General features: G+C 33.0%; 3 protein-coding genes and 1 non-coding gene across 11 annotated transcripts; 1 reads left to right on the top strand and 3 right to left on the bottom strand.

Moving 5' to 3' along the window:
• Positions 1 to 144: 144 nt before the first annotated feature.
• Positions 145 to 2417, bottom strand: LOC105176697 (cytochrome P450 716B1). Its single transcript, XM_011099588.3, has 4 exons — positions 1776 to 2417; positions 1220 to 1658; positions 898 to 1085; positions 145 to 779 (listed from the first exon to the last, which is right to left on the bottom strand). Exons 1-4 carry the CDS (start codon positions 2265 to 2267, stop codon positions 474 to 476), a joined length of 1425 nt encoding a protein of 474 aa, XP_011097890.1. The 5' UTR covers positions 2268 to 2417; the 3' UTR covers positions 145 to 473.
• Positions 2418 to 2458: 41 nt separating this feature from the next.
• LOC105176695 (uncharacterized) lies at positions 2459 to 5714 on the top strand. 7 transcript variants are annotated; one of them, XR_002288293.2, is made up of 4 exons: positions 2459 to 2592; positions 2928 to 3010; positions 3345 to 3519; positions 5373 to 5714. XR_002288293.2 is itself a non-coding variant. In XM_088877054.1 (4 exons), exons 1-4 carry the CDS (start codon positions 2814 to 2816, stop codon positions 5416 to 5418), a joined length of 315 nt encoding a protein of 104 aa, XP_088733180.1. In that variant the 5' UTR covers positions 2663 to 2813; the 3' UTR covers positions 5419 to 5714. The 7 variants fall into 7 exon arrangements, 1 of the variants encoding a protein (XP_088733180.1); XM_088877054.1 differs by lacking the exon at positions 2459 to 2592 and adding an exon at positions 2663 to 2824; XR_002288292.2 differs by lacking the exon at positions 2459 to 2592 and adding an exon at positions 2691 to 2835.
• A 332-nt stretch (positions 5715 to 6046) lies between these two features.
• On the bottom strand, positions 6047 to 9516 carry LOC105176694 (uncharacterized). Of its 2 annotated transcripts, none has more exons than XM_088877052.1 (3): positions 8954 to 9516; positions 8344 to 8469; positions 6047 to 7983 (listed from the first exon to the last, which is right to left on the bottom strand). In XM_088877052.1, the coding sequence occupies exons 1-3, from the start codon at positions 9338 to 9340 to the stop codon at positions 6412 to 6414; spliced, it is 2085 nt and encodes a 694-aa protein (XP_088733178.1). In that variant the 5' UTR covers positions 9341 to 9516; the 3' UTR covers positions 6047 to 6411. The 2 variants fall into 2 exon arrangements, with proteins under 2 accessions (XP_088733178.1, XP_088733179.1); XM_088877053.1 differs by having other exon boundaries at positions 8966 to 9516.
• A 7432-nt stretch (positions 9517 to 16948) lies between these two features.
• Positions 16949 to 17054, bottom strand: LOC148784479 (U6 spliceosomal RNA). Its single transcript, XR_016063907.1, has one exon. It is a non-coding gene; the product is annotated as a U6 spliceosomal RNA (small nuclear RNA).
• Positions 17055 to 21328: the final 4274 nt, after the last annotated feature.

The raw sequence follows: 21328 nt of genomic DNA, 5'->3' as shown, positions 1-21328 counted from the left end.
AATGGAAATCCAATCTAGAATTTGGAGTACTAGTGTTTAGGTTGTGTAGAGCTTCCGTATCAGAAAATTCTTGTCCAGATTAGATTTAGTCGAACCAAATCAATTATAGAGCAAGTATATTGCAAATGTATTACACTTGCCATGTGACTGGTCAATTTTCCTAAATGGTACACTAATTATATTGATTGGTCCAAATTTGGCCGAACCTGGTAGAATTTCTCGTATCAGTAGATCAAACATGTAATATCAAACCATGACAAGGTTGCCAACTGAACTGAGGAACCAAACAATAAACAGATTCTAAGTGGGAAAGAACAATTCTTTTTCTTTTGTTTGGTCTCTGGGATTTGATCATTAGTACTAATACAGCAAGCCATTATATGCTCTGAGGGCACAGAGAACTTATCAGCAGGTAGAAAATCCAGAGGTTTTTGCTGCTTCTCAGTAGCAGTTCTGGCAGAATCTATCTCAAGTCAAAGCAGCTTCTTCGACACAAGTTGGACTGGGAGTCCTTGAGTAGGTACAGGCATGGGGTCCCTTCGGAAGCTGTCGTCCTTGCAGCAGAGTTTCCATGTAAAATGAGTGATCAGGGGATGAATTGTTACAAGAGTTTCAATCTTGGCGAACTCGTACCCTGGACAAATACGAGGGCCCCCGCCAAATGGAACGAAACAGTAAGGCGGTATGGCTGCTGCATTTCCAAACCGGTCTGGATCAAATTTTGATGGTTCTGGAAAAATATCGCCGTCCATGTGAGTCATGCTTGTGACCCAGAATATCTGTGTATATATCAATAAGATTTAGACATCATCAGTTCTTACAAAGTTTATCCTAACAGATTATATTTGGCTGGTTTCATGCAGATAAATGGAAGGGTCTGAAGGTGCTTTGACTTACTTGCCATCCTTTTGGAATCAAGTACCCTTCATACTCAATGTCCTCTACTGTCTTTCTAAATCCTCCAAATATGGGAGGAGTTGTCCGAAGAGTCTCCATTGCCACCCTCCAGGTGTACTTCATCTTCCCTAGATCTTCCCATGTCAGCAATTCTCTAGAAAGCTTGCTGTTCCTGATCTCCTCTTGCTCTGTAAATCGCCAAACAAGAAACGGCCAAGAATCATTCTTCTTGATTTTTCAAGAAGCTTTCCAACTATTCGGGAATCCTAAGAAAGATGTGAAGAAGAAAAACAAGAAACGAGGAGAGAAGTCATGATCGTGCCTTTCAGAACTGCTTCGAGTATGGTCTTATCATTTGCCAAGAGTCGGATGATAAAAGTAATGAGGACGGAGGAAGTGTCGTGCCCTGCGACCATAATGAGCATGACGTTGTGTATAATCTCATCTTCAGACACAAGTTCATTGTTGTCGTTTCCACGGATGCTGAGCAAACAGGTAATGAGATCTTGATGAGGTGGCGCTCCCTTTTCGAGTTCACTCCTCTTCTCACATATAAGGTCTCTCAGCATTTTCTGGACCTTGGCACTGGCCTTGAGGCTGCGGTTGAAGCGTGTGAAGGGCATGTTGATTGGGATTGACCACATCCCTTCAATCATCTGCTGGAAATACTCTACAAACGCGTCTCGTCGTGCTCCTCTTTCAAGCCCAAAAAGAAGGGAGCATATGATGTTGAATGTCAGTGTCTTCATCAGCGGTAAAACCTGCATCACCACCATACAAATTATGGTTAAATAACAACTTTCTTGGCAAATAGTATAAATATATGTTCATTCCCCTTTGAAGTTACAAAACTTTCCATGCCAAGTTTTTAAACATACCGTGACCTTCTGTTTCCCCTGCCAATGCATTTCCAGGTGCCTCATCACTTCATCTTCAATCTTCCCGACATAATTCTTTAAGCTATCCGGTTTGAGAAACGAAGAAAGAGCATTTCTCACCCGCTTATGATCTTCACCGCTGAGTTCCAGCAAACATCGGTCGCCAAGTATCATCCTCACCGAATCCGTCTGCTGATTACTCAGTTTGCTCCCATCACTTGTGAAGACAAACTTGTTGGCAGCCTGCCCGTAGATGAAAACAGTTGGTTTACCAAAGAGACTCATTTTGGAGATTGGGCCATATCTTTTAGCTCTCTCTGCCATCCATTTTTCAGCAGTGTTGGTCCTCATAGCCCGGAGAAGGCCAAGACTTTGCCCAAGAATTGGTATTCCTAGTGATCCTGGGGGTACCCTTTTCAATGGTTTTCCTCTCCTGGTAAGGAGAAAGAAGATTGGTAAGAGTAGTAGTGAAAGGAGGAGGAAGATGTTCATGTCTGAGAGAGAGAGAGAGAGAGAGTTTAAGATTAGCAAATATTATGGTTGAACATCAACTGATGAAGCATCGGACTATTACAACGCTAATATGTTGTCTGGTCATGAGGGCTTTTGTCGGTTACCGGGAAGGCATCTTTATTGGTGGTGCTTCCATTAGGTCAATGATTCCTTTCTGCATAATTCATGTCTGAAAAGAATGGGTCGTGGACCGAAGTTGCCCAACTTGAACGAGTCGATGGCGATCCGTCTACTTCAAGTGGGAATGAACCCGAAACCTAGGACTGAAAAGCAATAGCACGTTGGATTTGTTGAGGTGGCACGCGTAAGTGAGTTGGGATTGTAATGAAAGTTGGGTTTGATCAATTAGATCCCATAATCATAAATATACTAGTCAAACAATCGAACGACAATTGGTAAAAACATACGGTCCTTATCATATTTGAGGATATTTTCGTGTTTTTTAGGAACACAATCTCGTCCTTTAGGGAGGAGTATTTAGCGAATAACCCCATCAGAACGACGGAAGAAAACAGTGCTGTGGCGATGCCTCCAAAGTTGTTTAGTCGTACTGAGTTTGGACAGCAAATTCAGCATGATATTTTGTCGCTTAACAAGTTCTTGTTCCAAAATTGACAGTATGTTTTTGCCCCGCTGCAGGTTGGCTGACTTGAAAGACTTCAAATTGGCAAAATTGTGTGCGCAGATTTTCCAGAACCTGGACCGGCTGATCAACGTACCAGGTAGCAGCACCTAGATTATGAGCTAAGCCGCAAAACTCGTATGCTGTACCTAGAACTGAATGAATTTCAATGTAGGAGGTTCAGGGCTAGTGAATAATTACTAGAGGTAATCAATTGAAGTAACTGTCTGATGCAAAATTACATATACAACCGAATCTGTATGTTTCCATCTGTATCAAGAACTGGTTTATTAACATTACGTAGCAACTTACAACGTACAAGCCTTGCTAGCCATTTTTGAAGCTTCAACCACGGTCGCGAAACTCCAGCCTTCTCTTGGTATACTTCTTACTCCTTCTCCCTCACAACATCTATATGTATTGGTATTTTTCAGTTGTTTCAGGTTCGAAAGCGTCCAACACTCACTTCAGAAACGTTGAAATTGAGTATACACACATACTGTTACACCTTTTCTCACACAGACCAATGTTAGGTTCTCGGTCATTTTGGTCTTCGCAAGCACCGTCAGCTTCTCTCCCGCGCCTTCGGCTTCTTCAAGAAAAGCCCAGGTAATAGCTTCGAACCATCCTTGTGTATCCAGCATAGATTGTTTCTTGGATCTGATAATAGCGCACAAACATTCACCGGGTCACTTGATTTCTTGAAGTTGTGGAAAATCGCCACACAGAGAAACTAGGTTAAAATGATCTGGGGATTTTAGGTCAAGTGATTGCAAATATTCAATTTTTGCTTCGAATATTAAACACGTAGTTCAGGGGTCAAAATGCAACTCTGGATAACCACCCTTTTTCAGATATAATCCATGGATTCACAATAATTTGGCTTAATACATGTTCTTTTAGAATTATGAGAAACTAGGTTTGCTTGAATCATTGAAGATATAAGTAAAGAATTGAGCTGAAGCTAGAAGACTGCAATTACTATTCATTTCAAAACTAAAATATGAATTTGTTCATCTGTTATGAAGATGAGCTAACTCGTGATATGGATAATAAAGTTATGGTCCTGTAGTTATATTTTGGGTTCATGTGTTATATATCAAATATATACACCAACAACAGAGCTGCAAGGATGCTTAGAACAATTTTCACATTGCACAACTTCATTTTATATGTATTATCTCCTAAAAGAGAAGTTTTGCAATGCTTGTTGAATGGCTAAACTTTAGGTTCATAAAATGGTGAAAGTGGCGCATATATTTGATCAAATGGTGAAAATGGTGGATATATGGATATGTATTATGAAGCAGCAACTGAAATTCTAGTGGAGCTGTAGAATTAAATTCTGCAGCATAATCTAATTATGCTGCAGCAGAATATGCTGGATGGGATTTTGGTATTTTAGTTGGTATTTTTGGTTGATGTTTTGGTACTTTGGTTGGGGTTTTGACATATTGATTATTGTTTCTTTGAAGTTTTTGTATAAGTTATGGGTGTAAGTTATGGTAAACCAATGATTTTAATCAATGCAAACTGAGCAGGTATTCAACAGCACAAGGTCTTGGGTATAAGTTACCGTCAACCAATGATTCTAATCAAATGCAAAATGAGTGTCCTAAAATGGTCAGAAAACATTACGTTCTTGTTGATTCTCTTTTCAAAATGTTCATGTTAGTTTGTAGTGATGTTGCTTAAAAAATCTCCAGTTTTCTTTAGTTGAACATCAACTTATACTTGTAGGAACCTTGACTATTGCTGCTGCCTACTAGTATCTTTATTTTTCTGAGTCTTGAAATAAGGCGAAATCATGCTTAGAATAAAAAAGTGCTCAAACTACCATAAGAGTACCTCCATCTTGCTATACCTTAAATTCTTGTTGTGGTTGAACCAAGACTATAGAAACATATTGGTAATGGTTCTTTATGATGTGACTTATATTAGTCACATGCTGATTCTTAGTTGACCAGCTTATTATTGCTACCTACAGTTTTGGTATCTTTTGGAGGCATCTGAGTTTCACAGACCTTTTTGTTTGTAGTAACTCTATGTGAAATTACTCATAAGTACCTAAAGTTACAATAGAAGGGAACAAGCGAGTAGATCACACATTTTATAATGAGTTAACTGTTAGTGTGCATTCGATTCAAAACTTAAAGATGATATACATTTGGTATTTATGCAGCTACAGATAACAAATCTGATAAACATTCTTGAGAAGGGTGTTCCAAAGCTACTTGCATTGATGCATTTGCTCAGCTCACACTTGCAGTTAAAATTTAATGCAACGAAGACAAATCAGAGTCTTTGAATTGCCTGGACGATACATTATAAAAGTTTGTTTTATCTGTCTGGTCAAATCTTGTCGTAATGTCATATGTACTAGAATATTCTCTAGATCATTGATCAAAATTCTGTGGTTTAACGTCCGCTTTAGCAATGAACTTAGGTTTTTCCCTTTTCAGGTTTGTTGAAGGTGATTTTGATATCTATGTTGCACAAATGCGATAACCGCACATCCGGGGGGAAACCTGAGCAGCTAATAGCATCGCATGTGCCACAGTAGGTGTATACATGGGAACATTATAAGAGACCGTAAGAAGGTGTATACATGGGAAAAGCATTCCTTCGTATTGAGAGTGTAAGTATGAGTTGGCCCGTGTTGAGTTATTAGATTTGTAATGCTAGTGAATATATAATGTTGGACTGGCAAGTTATGCATCAGTGCTGGTACAAATATTAGTTGTATATCCACAAATTATCTTATAGTAATCCTTTAGTTATATGCAATATTTGTTTTAATGAAATTTAATTATTAGATATATTTATAAATTTAAGAATAATGTAATTCTTAATATAAATAGATTTATAGTAAGAAAATAATAAAAGATATTGCGTATAGATGTTGGCTACGTCAGGATAATTGTACCAAAAAATGCAAAATCAAATTTCAGATTTATTGGTACAATTATACCTCAGTAGGAAAAGGTGGAGTTTTTTTTTTTTGTTATTTTTCCTACGAAATTGTTGTTGTCACTAAAGCCAAATTTTTATGACAAATACTTATGTGATGGCTACAATCGAGAAGTCATAGTAAAAGATGGTAGTTTTTGCAATTATTTTCGCTACGAAAATGATATTGTAATAAAAGCGAATATTTTTTAGTAAATACTGTTTCGCTACAAATTTTGTCCGTAGTGAAGCATTTAATACGCTCGTATTTCCTACCCCCAGAATTTGTAGCTAATTCGTAGCAAAAAAGTTTTTGCTTCGAATTTCAGCCTTCTGCTGTGAGTCTTCCTTGGTAGGAAAAAGTCTTTTTTCTTGTAATGCACAGAACGGATGCTAATCCATCTGAACGATAATATTTTAGCTCTTGAAATGCCCCCCAATGTTAGACCATGATAATTATTCTTAGCTTTTCCCAAGACATCCCACGTTGCTCCTACCAAGCATGGTTAGAGGCGTAGGCAACCAAGGATCACAGGTTACTCAGATTCACAACTAAATCTTCTGCTTCAGAACCTGGCGCAATTGGATCTTCTGATTTTCCATTCTCGCTTCTAGCAGTCTTGCCTTCAAGCTACTCTTTTGTGCACTACGTGGCCATTCAATGCATCCTTTCATCGCTCGATTTATATGTGGATTTCCAGAGTCAGGCGAGTTCCATTGCCCAGACAAATCTTGGGGACTAAGGCCACCTTTTGCTGAAACATGATCTGGTGACATGATAGCCCCATTAGAGAGTCTACCATTTGAGAGCCTTCCGTTCTTTCCATCAACTGATATAGTCTTGCAATTATCACCATTGCTTGGATATGATCTCCACAGTTTAGATATGGATGAACCCTTTCTCGATTGCCTCATTTTCACTGACTCGACTTCACTGATCTCCATGATTGGCGTCTCCTCTCCTCCATTTCTCTCCCATTCTGTTCCAGCTCTTGAAACATTGCTGACACGGAAATTTCTGTTGACGGAAGGATCACTTCCTTCTGGTGAATAACTCGAGCCCTGATCCTCGGGATGGCTCACAGTTTCCCACTCGCTAGCATCCTCTTCTAGCTCACCACTCTGATCTATATATACATTGGAGTGCTTGTGAGCAGGGTCTTTGTTTAGCATTTTCACGTCAGGACTAACGGTATGAATTTTGGAGGCATGGCTGGCAGGACTGTATCCATCACATGGTTCAACCTCTCGCTCGTTGGATTCCCCAAAATTAATATCTTCAAAGACAGAGAAAATATCATCTGAATTTGGGGGCTCATATTTCAACTCCCTGATGTCTTGTATGTTAACAGAGGCAGCCACTTGCCGGAGAAACTCTGCTTTTCTGAACTCCTCCAAATCTGAGGTTGTCCTACTAGAATTCAGGAAAGACTGGAGATCTGCTATTAGCCGGTTCATCTGGGAGTACTTCTCTTCTAGCATCACCTTGGCATCAACTAACTTCATTTGGACTCGTTCTTCACGCCAAACCTCAGCCATCTGCAACATTTTCCTCTCTTCGTCCACTTCCTCCCGAAGCTTCATCGACTCTCTCTTCAGCGCTTCCACTTCAGCCTTGTCTTCTCCAATTTCCTTGGCTAGTTCATCACAGACCTCTTCTATCAGTTCTCTGGCCTTCCTCTCTTTTTCATATTCCTGCAGATAACGCTTGGCTGATAATTTGGCATCAGCCAACTCATTGACCAGCTTGGAATTGACTATCTCCAGCCTTTGACGGTTTTTCTTCTCTCTGCTCAAGTCAGCTTTCACGTCATCTATAATTGCACGGATTTTTTCATGTTCTCTGCTCCGCCATGCGGCCCTTTCCTCACTGAGCTTTCGCAAGAATTGCTCGATTTTCTTTTTTGAAGATCTGCGCTCTGTTTCAAGTTCATTGATTCTGGCTCTAGCCTGATCAAGCTCTGCCTCAAGGGCAGATATTACTCTGGCACCACTGGCTCGTTGGTCAAGATGGTTTGATCGGCCAAATATTTTCTTCAGTTCCTCTGATGTCTTCCAACCATCAGGATCCCACTTTGTTGCCCCCTCCATTGCAGAGTTTGGTAAATGAAATGACGGCTCGAACTGCAGTATGCAAGAGTATGTCCAATATAAGAATAAAACTATAGGCTGCAAGAAGAAAGAAGCCGCAACCAAACATGAAGGGGAATGAAAAGCTAAGACTTATCTTTGTTGACTTAATGATAGAAAATATTTCTTACTAAAGGTAGGGAACAAGATGAGACATCTCACAACTAGCAATATTAAGTTGATCGATCATTGATCTTTGAAACATAAGGTTGCTTAATCACATGTAAGATATATTCTGAGTGATGGTTCATCATTGAGCATAAAACATGATTATTTACAAGAGATCGTCACTCTCGTAGCTAATGACATCTCCATAAAACACTTCAAAGTGAAACATCCACAGGAAACTTTTACCTTGTAGAAAAGCCCATGTTTTGGATCAGACACAGAATGCGGATTATGTATTGGATCCTTTGCTGGAGAGCCATGCACTCTGTCAACATGATGGAAATGAATGGCTCCGAAATGGCCACCTCCAGACTGCAGGCAGGAATCAAAAAGCAAAATGAACTATGAACGAAAAACAGCATCCACCAGACCTTACTCTAAAAGCAGCAGTCTCAAACAGCACCAAACTCACAATAGCCATATTTGTACAGATGCTATGTAAAGCAATGCAATAGAAGCTCGTAAAGGGAAGATGACGATGGCCCAAAGACTACTACCATCACACACTTCAAATGAAATCTTAAACACGAAAGATTAGTACTCCGTTCTTTGTCTTTTACACAGAAACACTACATCAAGCGTACAGCCAGGATTGAAATTCAAACCCCTCCAAAATTTGATAGGAATAATGTGAAGAAAGATTCAAAAATGAAAATCCCATTATTGGAATATACAAATCCACATTCCCAGGTGCGATTAAGAACTCCAATTTTATGCAAATTCATATAACTGAACAAACATGAGAAAATTTTAATTAATATATTAAAAAGGTTCAATGATTGAGAGGGATCACTACCTGAAGCCCTACCCTTTGGCCAACATCAGTCTGGAACTCCGGCAACCGCAGCCTCCACAGTCCCGCCGCGAGCTTCCTGGCTGAAACCGCCGCCCTTATTCTCCGACAACTCTTCCGATCAACTCCACCATCGTCCTGCACAGAACTATTCTTGCCACTGCCCTCATCAAACTTCCATCTGAGCAAAGGGGTCTCAGGGCGGCTGCTCCGTTTCACAGATGCGACTCCAGATTCCCTTTTCAACCGCACTCCTGGGCCGGAAGGCCTGGTTTTCCGACGAGGCGGCTTGCGCTGAAAACTGGGCTTTCCGGGAATATCTGACGGCGGTGGAGGGTTTAGAGGAGGCTGGATTTCTTGGACACTAGCTCTTTCCACTGTTATCTTCATTTCTGTCTCTGCTTCGGCGCTGCCATTACACACTGGTTTTCGGCTAACTGCGTTTGAGGTATGAACCCGCAAGAGTAAGCGTCTGAGCTATTGGAACTAAGGGGTGGGGGACCTTCGATCTCTTTTCAGGCAGGAGAGCACTGGGGCAGGCGGGGGGGGGGGGGGAAGTGAGAGAAAGTATGGGGCGTGTGTGTGGAGCGTAGATGAGAGGTACGGTCAACGTCTTTCTATTACATCAAAAGATCAAACCTTGGATTGCGTATATGAAATGAAAGGGAACAAAACGATGTCGTATAGGTTCATGGTACTTAGACGGTGACGTTTCATTGGTTTAGCGATTGGTACCAACGTTCGAACTGTTTTACATTGGGCTCCGGAGCCGAATGACTCGGCAGCGCCCCCGCCCCACCACTTATGCTACAATTTTCTGCCCTTTTTCATTTTTTTTATTTTTTATTGTTTTTAGCAACGATAATTATATTACAATCTAATTTTAAAAATAATAATAAAATAAATTTATATAAAATAAAATAAAAATAAAACATAATTATATTTACACTCCTAATCTATAGTCTGCATACTGACCACCCATATCTTTTACATAACTAGAGAAACTATTTCCGACAGTCAAAAAGCAACGATAATTTGTGTAATATTATTTAATTTACATATGTATTGTTCTTTAATTAGGATAAATTGCAGCTACACTCCATAAGATTTAACGTAATTACAAATACTCACTCATTATTTAAAAATTAAAAATATTCCTCAAATAAAAAATAATTATGTAATTTTCTAAACAATGATATGAACATTACTACTTTACCCTTACTAAATTAAAAAAAAATCTAAAAAAATAAGAATTGATAAAATAAATAATTCTTAACGCATATTAGTCCATAAAAAATGATACCCTGCAGAGAGAGAAGCAATTGAGGGTGGATGTGAGGCATGTGGAGGCGGCAATTGCTGCATTGACCGCCAATTTGAGGTATTTACAATTCGCCCTCAAAATGGAATCCAAGAATCCATTTTTGTCCTTGCAGGAATCAAGACAAGCGAGGTCAAGACGTACATTTAACTCAATCAAATGTCTTGTAAGAATTTAAACTACATCAAAAGTGTTCATCTTTAATCACGAAATTACAACCAACAATAATATAATAACTATGATATTCTAATATATCGGAACAGTCATGTCAATATTTCTCGCACGCGTATTTACTTTTAGCAAGAAAACATAAAATACTAAAACATTACTATAAAAAACTAAAAACTTAAATTCATAACTTACAAGACGTTGTTGGTATTCAAACTCACAATTTATTGTAATTACAGGGTTTCAAATTCGTCAAATAAAAATATATATCATACATTTGTATTCTTAAACTTGATCTTTTTATCATCAATCACCAAAAAAACAAAAAATATATTATTGTTTTTTAGTCAAACTTTGGATATATCAACAATACATTTGTGTTCTTCGAATGGTACATCGGAAAATTCTAACTAAAATGAATATGGTCAAATTTGAATCGAATTACACGTTAAGTGTAAAATACTTATGTTTGATTGATTTATAATATAAAGAAAAAAGACCATTTACATAACAAATGCATTATATTTACTGTGTGATTAGTTGACCTTCGATCAGATCTAACTTGAGTAAAAATTTGTATAAAATGCGACAGGTTCCCCTGAGATTTATTATAATTACAAATACCTCTTTAGAATTAACTGTCGTCTGACAAATCCTCGCTCGTCATAGATTATAGGAATTATTTACTAGACAATCACTAATCTCAAAAAATATTTTAAATTTTTAAATAATAAAAAATACTTATTATGACAAATTTTAAAAAAGTCCGTCGTAACCTACCTAAAAATTTTGATACTATATCTCCTAATAATTAAATGCTTGTGCCCATTTTACTAAGTTATGGGCACAACAAAATTAGCTAAAATAAGTATATAATATTCCTATAAGAGCCATTTTTCCATGACATCTCTACCCCTATCCTATGAATGTCTGCTCTACGGTTCAATGAATCCACCGAATCGAATTATTTTTTTTTAAAAAAAAATAAAATAATTGTGACTTGTGAGTATATAAATCAAATAAATATTTTCGACTTGATATTTATATTCTTTTCTTTTTTATGAATATAAATATTTAATGTGGTTCTCTTTACTTTTGTATTCATGTTTTATATACATTTTTTTTTGTGTTTTTAATAAATAAACAAAAAATACAATTACAATATTAATCTTAAATCATGATGGGTTATTTTTCGTTTGAACTTATTTAAAATATATTTTATTATAAAAATAAGCTCTTAAAATATCTAAATAAAATAATATTATGGAGCTTATAAGACATTAATCAATAATAGCAATCTTATAATTAATATATTTGTTAAAAATTTTAAAATAAGTCGCAGACTGTTTATTTTTTTTAAATTTAAAAGCTCATAACATATTTTTTTTAATATTATAAGCTAATTTTTTGGATTCCAAATATTGGGTCTTATAATTTCATAATTACTAAAAAAGTATATTAAATATAATTATTTTTTAATGTAGATACTATTGTTTCTTTATAAAAAATAATAATGATAATTCACATAATTAAAAAAAAAATCATGACGAAATGGAATAAAACCCTTTATTTTTTTTTAAATACATTGATATTTTGAAAAATCGACGAATATAGTTACAACATTCAGTACTCAATATATAATTATTAATAAGACAACCAACAATAAATAAATCAATATTTTTAAATAAATCAACAATTTTAAAGCAAAAAAGTAGTACAATTAAAAGTAGATTAAATAATTATATTTATAAAATTTAAATTTATAATTTTTTAATTATGAGACCTCAACTTCACCAACGCAAAAAATTATTATTCCACCATAATCATTGGTATGTTGAGAAAAAAAGAAAAAAAAAGGGAAATTATAATACACGGACGGTTCAGAGATCCAAAAGTCAGTGCGAAATTATGAGCCAAGGAGAATAGATAGAGAATCCGAGGGAGTACCCATGTGGCCTTGATCGCAGCCCTACACGTGGCGAGATTAATGGACCCTCAGGTTTGTTTTCCCGACAGGACCATGAGAAGATACGTAGTACTGTACCACAACTAGAATTTAGTAGGAGAGTCCAACTATAATAATTGGTAGGTTTAGATCCCATCACATTTTTTTTATTAAATTCTTCTTTTATATGACTTAGATTTAATATAATTACATATAAATTTTTTGTAATTTAAAAAATTATATCTAATATTTCTGAAGTTTGCTTCCATCTAATAAAATAGGCCCCTCTATTAGTAAAAATTCATTAAATTTATTAATATTAACAAAAAAACAAATGAATGATATTGCTATTTATCATCGATTAATTTATTACTGACTTATTACAGGTTAAGCAAATATTTTATGATTAAACTACCCTTATAACAGCGGAAATATACCTCCACATGTTTTTTTTTTACTGTACGATCACTACAAGAATTACAACGTTTAATAATGATTAATAGTAAATAGTCGTAACAAATAGTTATCGATCATAATTGTTGGTCGTAGTTTTTGTATCGATTTTATTTAACTATAGCTAATAGTAGTCATTTACCATGGTTTTTACCCATAGTCACTGATATTGTAGCCAATATTTATTTTTTTTCTAGTGGAGTATTTTTGCAATTTAGTCGTATAACTTTATAAACTACGCCAACTTTAGTCCTTTTTCGACTAATTAGACTGAAATTACACATGACTCAATTAAATTACAACTTTGATTTTATAATTTTGTCCCGTAACTTTATAATCTAGGCAATTTTAGTCCCTTTCTCGACTAATTGGACTAAAAAATTGCATGTGATTACACACGACTCAATTAAATTACAATTTTATTCCTATATATAGTCACATGCAATTTTTCGATCAATTTTAACAAAAAAAGACGAAAATTAAAATCAATTACAGAAATCAATTCGTACGTAACCAAAAAAATATCTCTCCCCATAAATTGCTGCACTAAAATGATATTGTTGGGATGATATGATATGGGTAAAGGAAAAAGATTAAGGATGGATGGAATGAGTGTAATGCGGAGGATTAATGTTAGAAAACTGACAGCATAAATGTAAGGCAGTGTGCATGAGTTGATGAATTTCACGTGGTCGGAGGAGGAGGAGAGTGCAAGAGACAGACACAGACACAGACAGAGAGCATCCAAAGAAGTTTAGGAATTGGATATCTTGGATTTTTGCACATGCTCATGCACCAAACCCTACCCCCTCAATTATGTCGGGTTTTTCTAAAATTTGATATAATTATAAATTTTTTTATTATTTAAAAAATTATAAATATTTTTTATATATGACATAATTGTGTAATTATAAGATAGAAATATCGATTTTATCCTTACTGGTATTTTTTATTTTTTATATATTTAAAAAAATATGATATTGGACAAATTGAAGTTATTATAAGGATAAACGAAAAAGAAATGTAAAAAATTTGATACTCGACAGACATTATTATAAATATCAGTGTGGTCCGATTCTCATCTCTAACTGTTTATTACAAAAGAATTTTACGTGATAAACTTCACGCATGCAAGGGGTTTTGCTCGATGGATTTAAACGTAAGATTCGGATCTCTAACGGTACATATTTAAATTTATTTTGATAATTTCATAGAAGAAATTCTTTTAAATTTTTCAACTTTTATTTTGAACCACATTTTGAGAAATATAGATAGATCTTAAATTCTTTTTAAATGGAATGTACGGAACCGTTATTTAATTCTATAAGTTATGAGTTTCATTCGATCGAATCAAATCAAGTACACAGTAAATCTATTACACTAATCATAATTCATCATTTTTCTTAGTTGCTAGAGACTTGGTGTGGCTATAGTATCCAAAACCCGTTTTCTTTGTGAACCTGCTAAAGTCGCGTAATTAGATACAATGAGTGAGATTATGCATACATCAGATACAGAAACCTGGCCCATTATCCATTCCATCTCAAGCAAAATATTGCATACAAAGCCCAGGCCCAAATCTCGCCTTTCCCGGGAGGTGTTTGTAAAAACTTAAATTAAATATTTATTTTTAAATTACAGCTTAAATTAAATTAAATAAATTTTAGGGGTATTTATATAATTAAACATAAATTAAAGGGTGTTAATATAATTTATTTATTATTTTTTTTTAACTTTTTGTTTAAAAAAATAATTAATTAAACTTAGACCCATCTAAAAATACAAAACTACACTTTTTCCTGAAAGATTTTAAGATTACACTTATATCCCCTAAAGAGAATTTTCCAGCACCCTTCCGTTATGATTTAAACGAAAATACTAACACTAACAAAAAAATTACGTAAATTATAATTATATCCCCTATTTAACATTTCTACGTATATTTTGTATTTATAAAGAGATAAATATAATATATATATATAGAGTGAAGTTAACATTATTATATTTTTCTCCTTATAAGTACAAAATTAATTTATGAGAATATTAAATAAAGGATAAAATTTAAAATTTATGTCTTTTTTTTTTTTGGTAAAGTCAACATTTTCATCAAAATAATTATAACAAAATGAGGTCAAATATAAATAGTGAATTTTTAAATACGATGTATGTGTAATTTTATTTTATTTTTTTAAAAGTATAATATTAGAGTTTTAAAAGAATTATAAGTACAATTACCAATAAAAAAAAAGAAAATAAGCAAAAAGTAGTTTTTCTTTTGTCTACGTACGCTATGCATTCATCCTATATATATATATTTATATTGTGGTAATAGTACTTAGCGTAGGTGAAGGTGATGGATGTCAACGCCGTGTCGTCAGTGTCTCATGTGTGTATTGTTAGGAGCCAACTTAGATTTGTCTGGTTTAGTGCGCGCCAACCCCAACCACCTTCTTATTTTCAATTTTAATAAATTTATCATAAAAATACGTCTCGTTGTATAGAAATTTTTTTTAGCTCAATACTTTATAAAATAGTTATAAAATTAAAAACTCGATACTTTTAGTCCTATTATCTTGTCAGTATCTCCTTGCAGACTAAATATGTCAAATTCTTTTAAATTTTGAGGTCATTTTGAATTTTCGTAAAAATAGATAACTAGATGTAGTAAACTCTATATGTTATGGTACTAAAAAAATTTAATTTTGTCCTAGTCTTGATTTGATCTGAATGGGTAACACATCCTCACTATTACAAACTCCCAGAAAACGGGTGTAGGTAATGCACACAGACTCAATCTCAAGACGACATAAACACTTCAAAGTCCTTCAAATTTGATATGTCATTCCAATTGTTCATATACTGACACTTTATGGGATTATATCCAATTACACAAATATCTTCTAAAGTTGTAGTTATAATCACAAGTACGCTCCATATTCAGTAGTAAAATACTACACAAAAATTCTCTCGAAGAATGTACCTACAATTTTATAAATGACATTTATGTAATTGGATCTAACTCGAAAGGTTGTTTTGTAGGGGTCCATGTCCGTGCACGTGAATACCTTTTTCATGTGTATTAATCTTTATTAATAACTCCAAACCCCACGAATGTGAATGTCTTTTCCTTTATTTTCTTATGTACTAAGTTTCAATTCCCATCTCCCATGAAAAACATCTTCCTCTTTTTGGAATAATTATCCGAATAATTAGTCCGCGATCAGCCTTAATTTTTTATATTAGTACGGACGAGTACAATAGGAAAGAGAGGAACATATAAGTGGAGTTTCGGCTTTTACATCTGTCGAATTTATGTCGACACAGTTAGTCTTATGCTTTAAAGTAGTCAAAAAATGAGAAAACTCGACATATTTAGTTCATAAAAAATCCTGTAAAGCATAAGACTAACTGTGTCGAGTTTTCTTAAATTTGGGACTATTTTAAAATTTTCATAAAGCAGCGAGCCAAATATGTCGAATTTTTACCAATTTTATGATTATTTAAAAAATTTCGTAAAATAAATTACTGAATGTATTATATCCCTTATCTTATCGGACTAAAAATATAATTTTAATTTTTTCTTTTAAAGTTAGACTACAAAATTACTAAAACATGGGCTCTAAGTACATATATCTAATTATTGGATAATGATTGTAATTACGTAGATTATTAAAATTTATAATTATGAGAATATGATGGGAGCAGCCCCACACGCGAAGCTGCAGTGAGCTCCACAACTCAAATATTCTCTTGGCTTAACTGCGTTCACACTCAGTTTTGATGCGCCGGATTAGGAGCCGACCTTCTATTTCACGCGTACTGATTTGGCGCCTCCATCTGAGCCTCGCCTCTAGCAGGCTTAATTGGAGCCGTAAACGATAATCCCCATTTAAAAAAAAAATAGAAATGAGAAAAGTCTTGAATTTATATTTAGTTATGTAAATATTATTTATTTAAATTAAATGATATTCTGATAATTTTTAAAATTATACAGCATATTTTTTGGCTGAATTTCACAAGTAAACTTTAATTTCTAAACAATTCTACAGAATGATAATTATGCATTTGCATATTATTATTTTTAAATATAGATATATACATGGGATGCTTTTTTTTTTTGGATCATTTCTCGATTTATGTGTGTCATTCTTACGCAGGGGCCATGCTAATTTTCTCTGTATCGTTCCAATTTTATCTGATGTCCACGAATATATAACTCATATAAAATTAATTAATTCAAACAATTGAACAACGGTAAGATAATTTCAAAGGTAAACAAACTTTTAAAATTTTGAATCGAGAATCTGTTACGGAAAGAAAAGGACAAGAAAGAAATAAAAAGAAATAGACTTGAGACGTGGACAATATTTTTTTTAAATGATAATTGTCCATACTATAAATATTTACCTCTAATTTTTATTTTAAAACTTATAGAAATTTATTTATTTTTTCAATGTGGAAAACAAAATATATCCATTTTATAGGATAAATTACAATAATTTTTCATAAAATTTGATAAAATTATAAATTCATAATTATTATTTAAAAAATTATCAATACTTCTTATTTTAACAATAGTCCAACATATAGCTTAATCAAAATGTTTATCAAATTTCTGTGGTGAGTTGATCAAAATATCTTTATGGACTGTGATTAAAAATTTACTTGTGTTTTAAAATTATTTGAATTTTTTTGTATGAATAAGCAAACAATTTGTTTAGAATTTTTCTTCATCCAGCTCATTCATTTTTTATTTTTCAAAAGTTTTTAATAAAAAAATAATACAATAAGGGCTTACGGTTACATATCTCTATAAAATAATTATATTTCGCCAATAACAAAAGTATTTATAATTTTTTAAATAATAAAAAAATATACATAATCATATCAGATATTGACGTAGCTCGTTGTGATTTATCATAAGTATAAATATTTGATTGTTATTTTAAAAAATATAAATTCTTCTAAATTAATGATCATCTAATAAAAATACTCTCTCGTGATAATTTATTATAGAAAGTATTTGTTAGATAATTGTTACTTCCAAAAGAAATATTTGTAAACATAACAAATTTCAAGAAATCCCATTATGATGAGCAATGTTTTTGTTTCACGGACATACACAATATATATTTATGGGTTGTCGTAATATTCGAAAAATCATTATATAAAGCAAATGCGACTAGATTAAATTATCATATAATAATTATAATTTTCTCGTATTATTGTAATTAGATTTTTTTCTTTTTATATATAAAAAGTGAGATTTTTCACATATTCGTTAGAAAGAATTACATCTATACCATACGTATTAGTCAAAATTCTTCTACCATTTAATACATATTTATGGATTGCGACAGTTTTCGACCTTAACCACTGTATTGTCAATCTATCACATGGGATACCTCATTCCTCGTACTTCTTTTACACGTACAAGTGCAAAAATATTAAATTATATAAATCACATTAGTATAATATAAATAACACAATTAACGCCACTTAATGCTCGATTTTTGATATTTTCACGTTCAATATAAGGGTAGTTATATTTATACTCTCTTTAAAAATATTAAATTATAATATTTTAAAAAAAATTGAATTATACTTATACCATTTTTTAAAATTATTTGTTTATACTTAAACTCCTTCATGTTAAGGTCTAGAAGAAAAATACTGATGTCATAAAAAAAATTACATAATTTTTTTTATTATGCCCCTCATTTAATATTTTTGTTAACATCAGTATTTTATGTTCAAATCCTTACGGAAGGATATTACATGTAAATGGGTAATTTTCGTAGAGGGTATAAATGTAATTTCAAATTCATTGAAAAAAAGTATAATTTCACATTATTATAGGGGATTTATTTGTAATTACACTTTAATATATATATATATATGTAAATTGGTGCAGATTTTTTTAATCACTATGGTATCGCCACTAATGTATAATTGAGGCTCGAGGAAATTCTAATTTAAAATTGAATTTGATCGAGTTTGAATCAATTATACGATAAATATAATATATTTATCGTATTATTGATGTAAAATTAAAAAAAATGATCAATTATATAACAAATATATTATATTTGTTCTATAATTTTAATTTGATTAAACATGATTTGAATAATAATTTTTTATAACACGCGTTATTTTTAAAAATTAAAAAAATATAATTAAACGAACATATAATTTTGAAGTGAGGCAGCATATGCATATGACAGGCGCGTGGATTTAATAATACCCCCACGGCCTATAAAGACTCCCTTCCGACTTGCTACAAACCTTCCCTCAAAAGACACACACCACACTAACCAGAAACACGCAGCAATTCAACATGGGAAACTGCATCAGGAAGGAACCCCCCACGCAATGGGGCGGCGAGGATTGGAGCCTCGTCGGCTCCGATAACAACAGCAGCACTAGCCGGAATTTGATTCGCGACGAGGATTCCGTTGATTTTACGGAGCAGAGAAGTAATAATCTCGGTGGAGAAAAGAAAGCGCGAGTTCCGGCCGCTTCTTCGCGCGTAGAAACAGTGGTGAAGATCAAAATCTCAAAGCAACAACTGGAACAGCTGTGGAGGAATGCCGACGCTCGAGGGTTGTCGGCCGAGCAAGTTTTGGCAGAGTTGATGAGCGCCGGCGATGGTTATCAAAGACCCTGGAGGCCTGCCCTGCAGAGCATACCAGAATGAGGTTACTTTTGTCAATTCACTGTACAAAGGGAGTTTGGTTATGTATCTCCAGGCTTGAGTAGTTGGAACAAAGTTTTGCTAATGTTTTCTTGGGGTAAAATGCAGACACCTATGGGTCATTTGCTCTTTTCCCCCTAACTTTTTTTTTTTATATATATATTTTTCCACTCAATCTTTTGATTTTATTGTAATTTACATTTTTTAGAGAATTATAATAGAATATTCCGTTCGCGCGTCTACACACACGCATAAGGGTGTTTACCCTCGATTTATTACTGACTTATTCCAAGTCAAATTATTATTTTTTAACTAAACTATTATTATAACGGTGAAAATAGACCTCTTTGTATTCATTAACCTGTAAAGATGTATAAGTATAATTTGGTCATAAAAAGATATATTTAATTTAGAATAAATCAGTAATAAGTCAACCGGAGATAAATATGAATTTTTACCCCAATTTTTTTGTTAATATCAATGAATTTTAACTAATAGATGGACTTATTTGTTATATGGGAGCAAATTTCAGGAGAATTAAATGTAATTTTCAAACAATAGGGGATTTGCATGTTATAACACAAAATCTCAAGAGAGAAAAGTGTAATTATCCATAATAAAAGTTACATGACGATATGTAAAAATTCACTATTATGTTTTAAAATTACTATTCTTTCATCGCATGCGGTTCCCACGAGCATATAAGAAAAAACCTTAGCGTGAGATGATAAGAAAAAGAAATATGATAAGAATAAATTATAAATTATAACAAAAGTAGAAAAGTAAAAGTGATAGAATAATGTGGAGTAGTGGGTGGTTAAGACAAAAAAATATATATTATGTGAAATTATTAAAAATATTAAAATTACTAATTTGATCATACTTTTTTAAAGGAAGAAAATAAAATATATGATAAATTTGGATTTTCAAAAATTGATACGACAAAAAATTTTATTTTATAATAATATAAATATATCAATTACCAAATAATACAATATCTTGGCTAATCGATATGGTTGTTTCATTCGGCGACAAGTTTTTTTAGTAAATGAGCTTATAAAATTTTAAAATATTAAAAGTATATACACTATTTTTTTAAACAATAAGAATTTCTCCACTTATTTTAAAAATCTTAAGAAATCAGTTCAATTTTATTTAATTTAATTACAAATTTATTATTAATAACGTATTATTTTATCCAAATACTCCAATAGCTTCATTTTAAATTAAGATCTAAAAATTTTATAAATTCAAAAAAACATCTTATAAAATCAATACCTATTTTCCAATTTTCTTTTGTGTGGTCATTCTTTTTAAATAATTTTCATTTACGTTCTTTTCTAGTGATGACAAATAAATTTAGTAAGTATAAAGATTTATCTAAAAAAAAAATGATTAGTTCAATGTTTTATTTTGTACTTTTTTAAAATATGGATAATTATCCGCCCTTCCCCGAAATTTGGTGTAATTAGACATAAATTCCGTGTGACTTGGGAACCACATTTAGTGCCAATTAAAATCTATTTTCGTCTAACAAATAAATTTCTCAATTAGTCAAAATTCATCAAATTTGATGATATTGGGAAAAGGCCATATTTACCATCCATAAACTTATTACTTTCAAACAAATATTTCCTGAGCAAGCAATCCTTATAATAGTGAAAATGTACCTTTTCATGTGTATTACTGTGCGAATATATTTAAGGGTAGTTTGATCAGATTTAAAATTTATTTGACTTGTAACAAGTCAGTATTAAGTCAATCATGGGTAAATATTATTGTTCATTCTATTTATTT

Source organism: Sesamum indicum, linkage group LG13, assembly GCF_026168435.1.
Source record: "Sesamum indicum cultivar Baizhima isolate 11 linkage group LG13, ASM2616843v1, whole genome shotgun sequence".
Taxonomy (NCBI): Eukaryota; Viridiplantae; Streptophyta; class Magnoliopsida; order Lamiales; family Pedaliaceae; genus Sesamum; species Sesamum indicum.
Note: the sequence above shows the minus strand (reverse complement) of the source record. Positions and strands in the feature narration are given on the sequence as shown.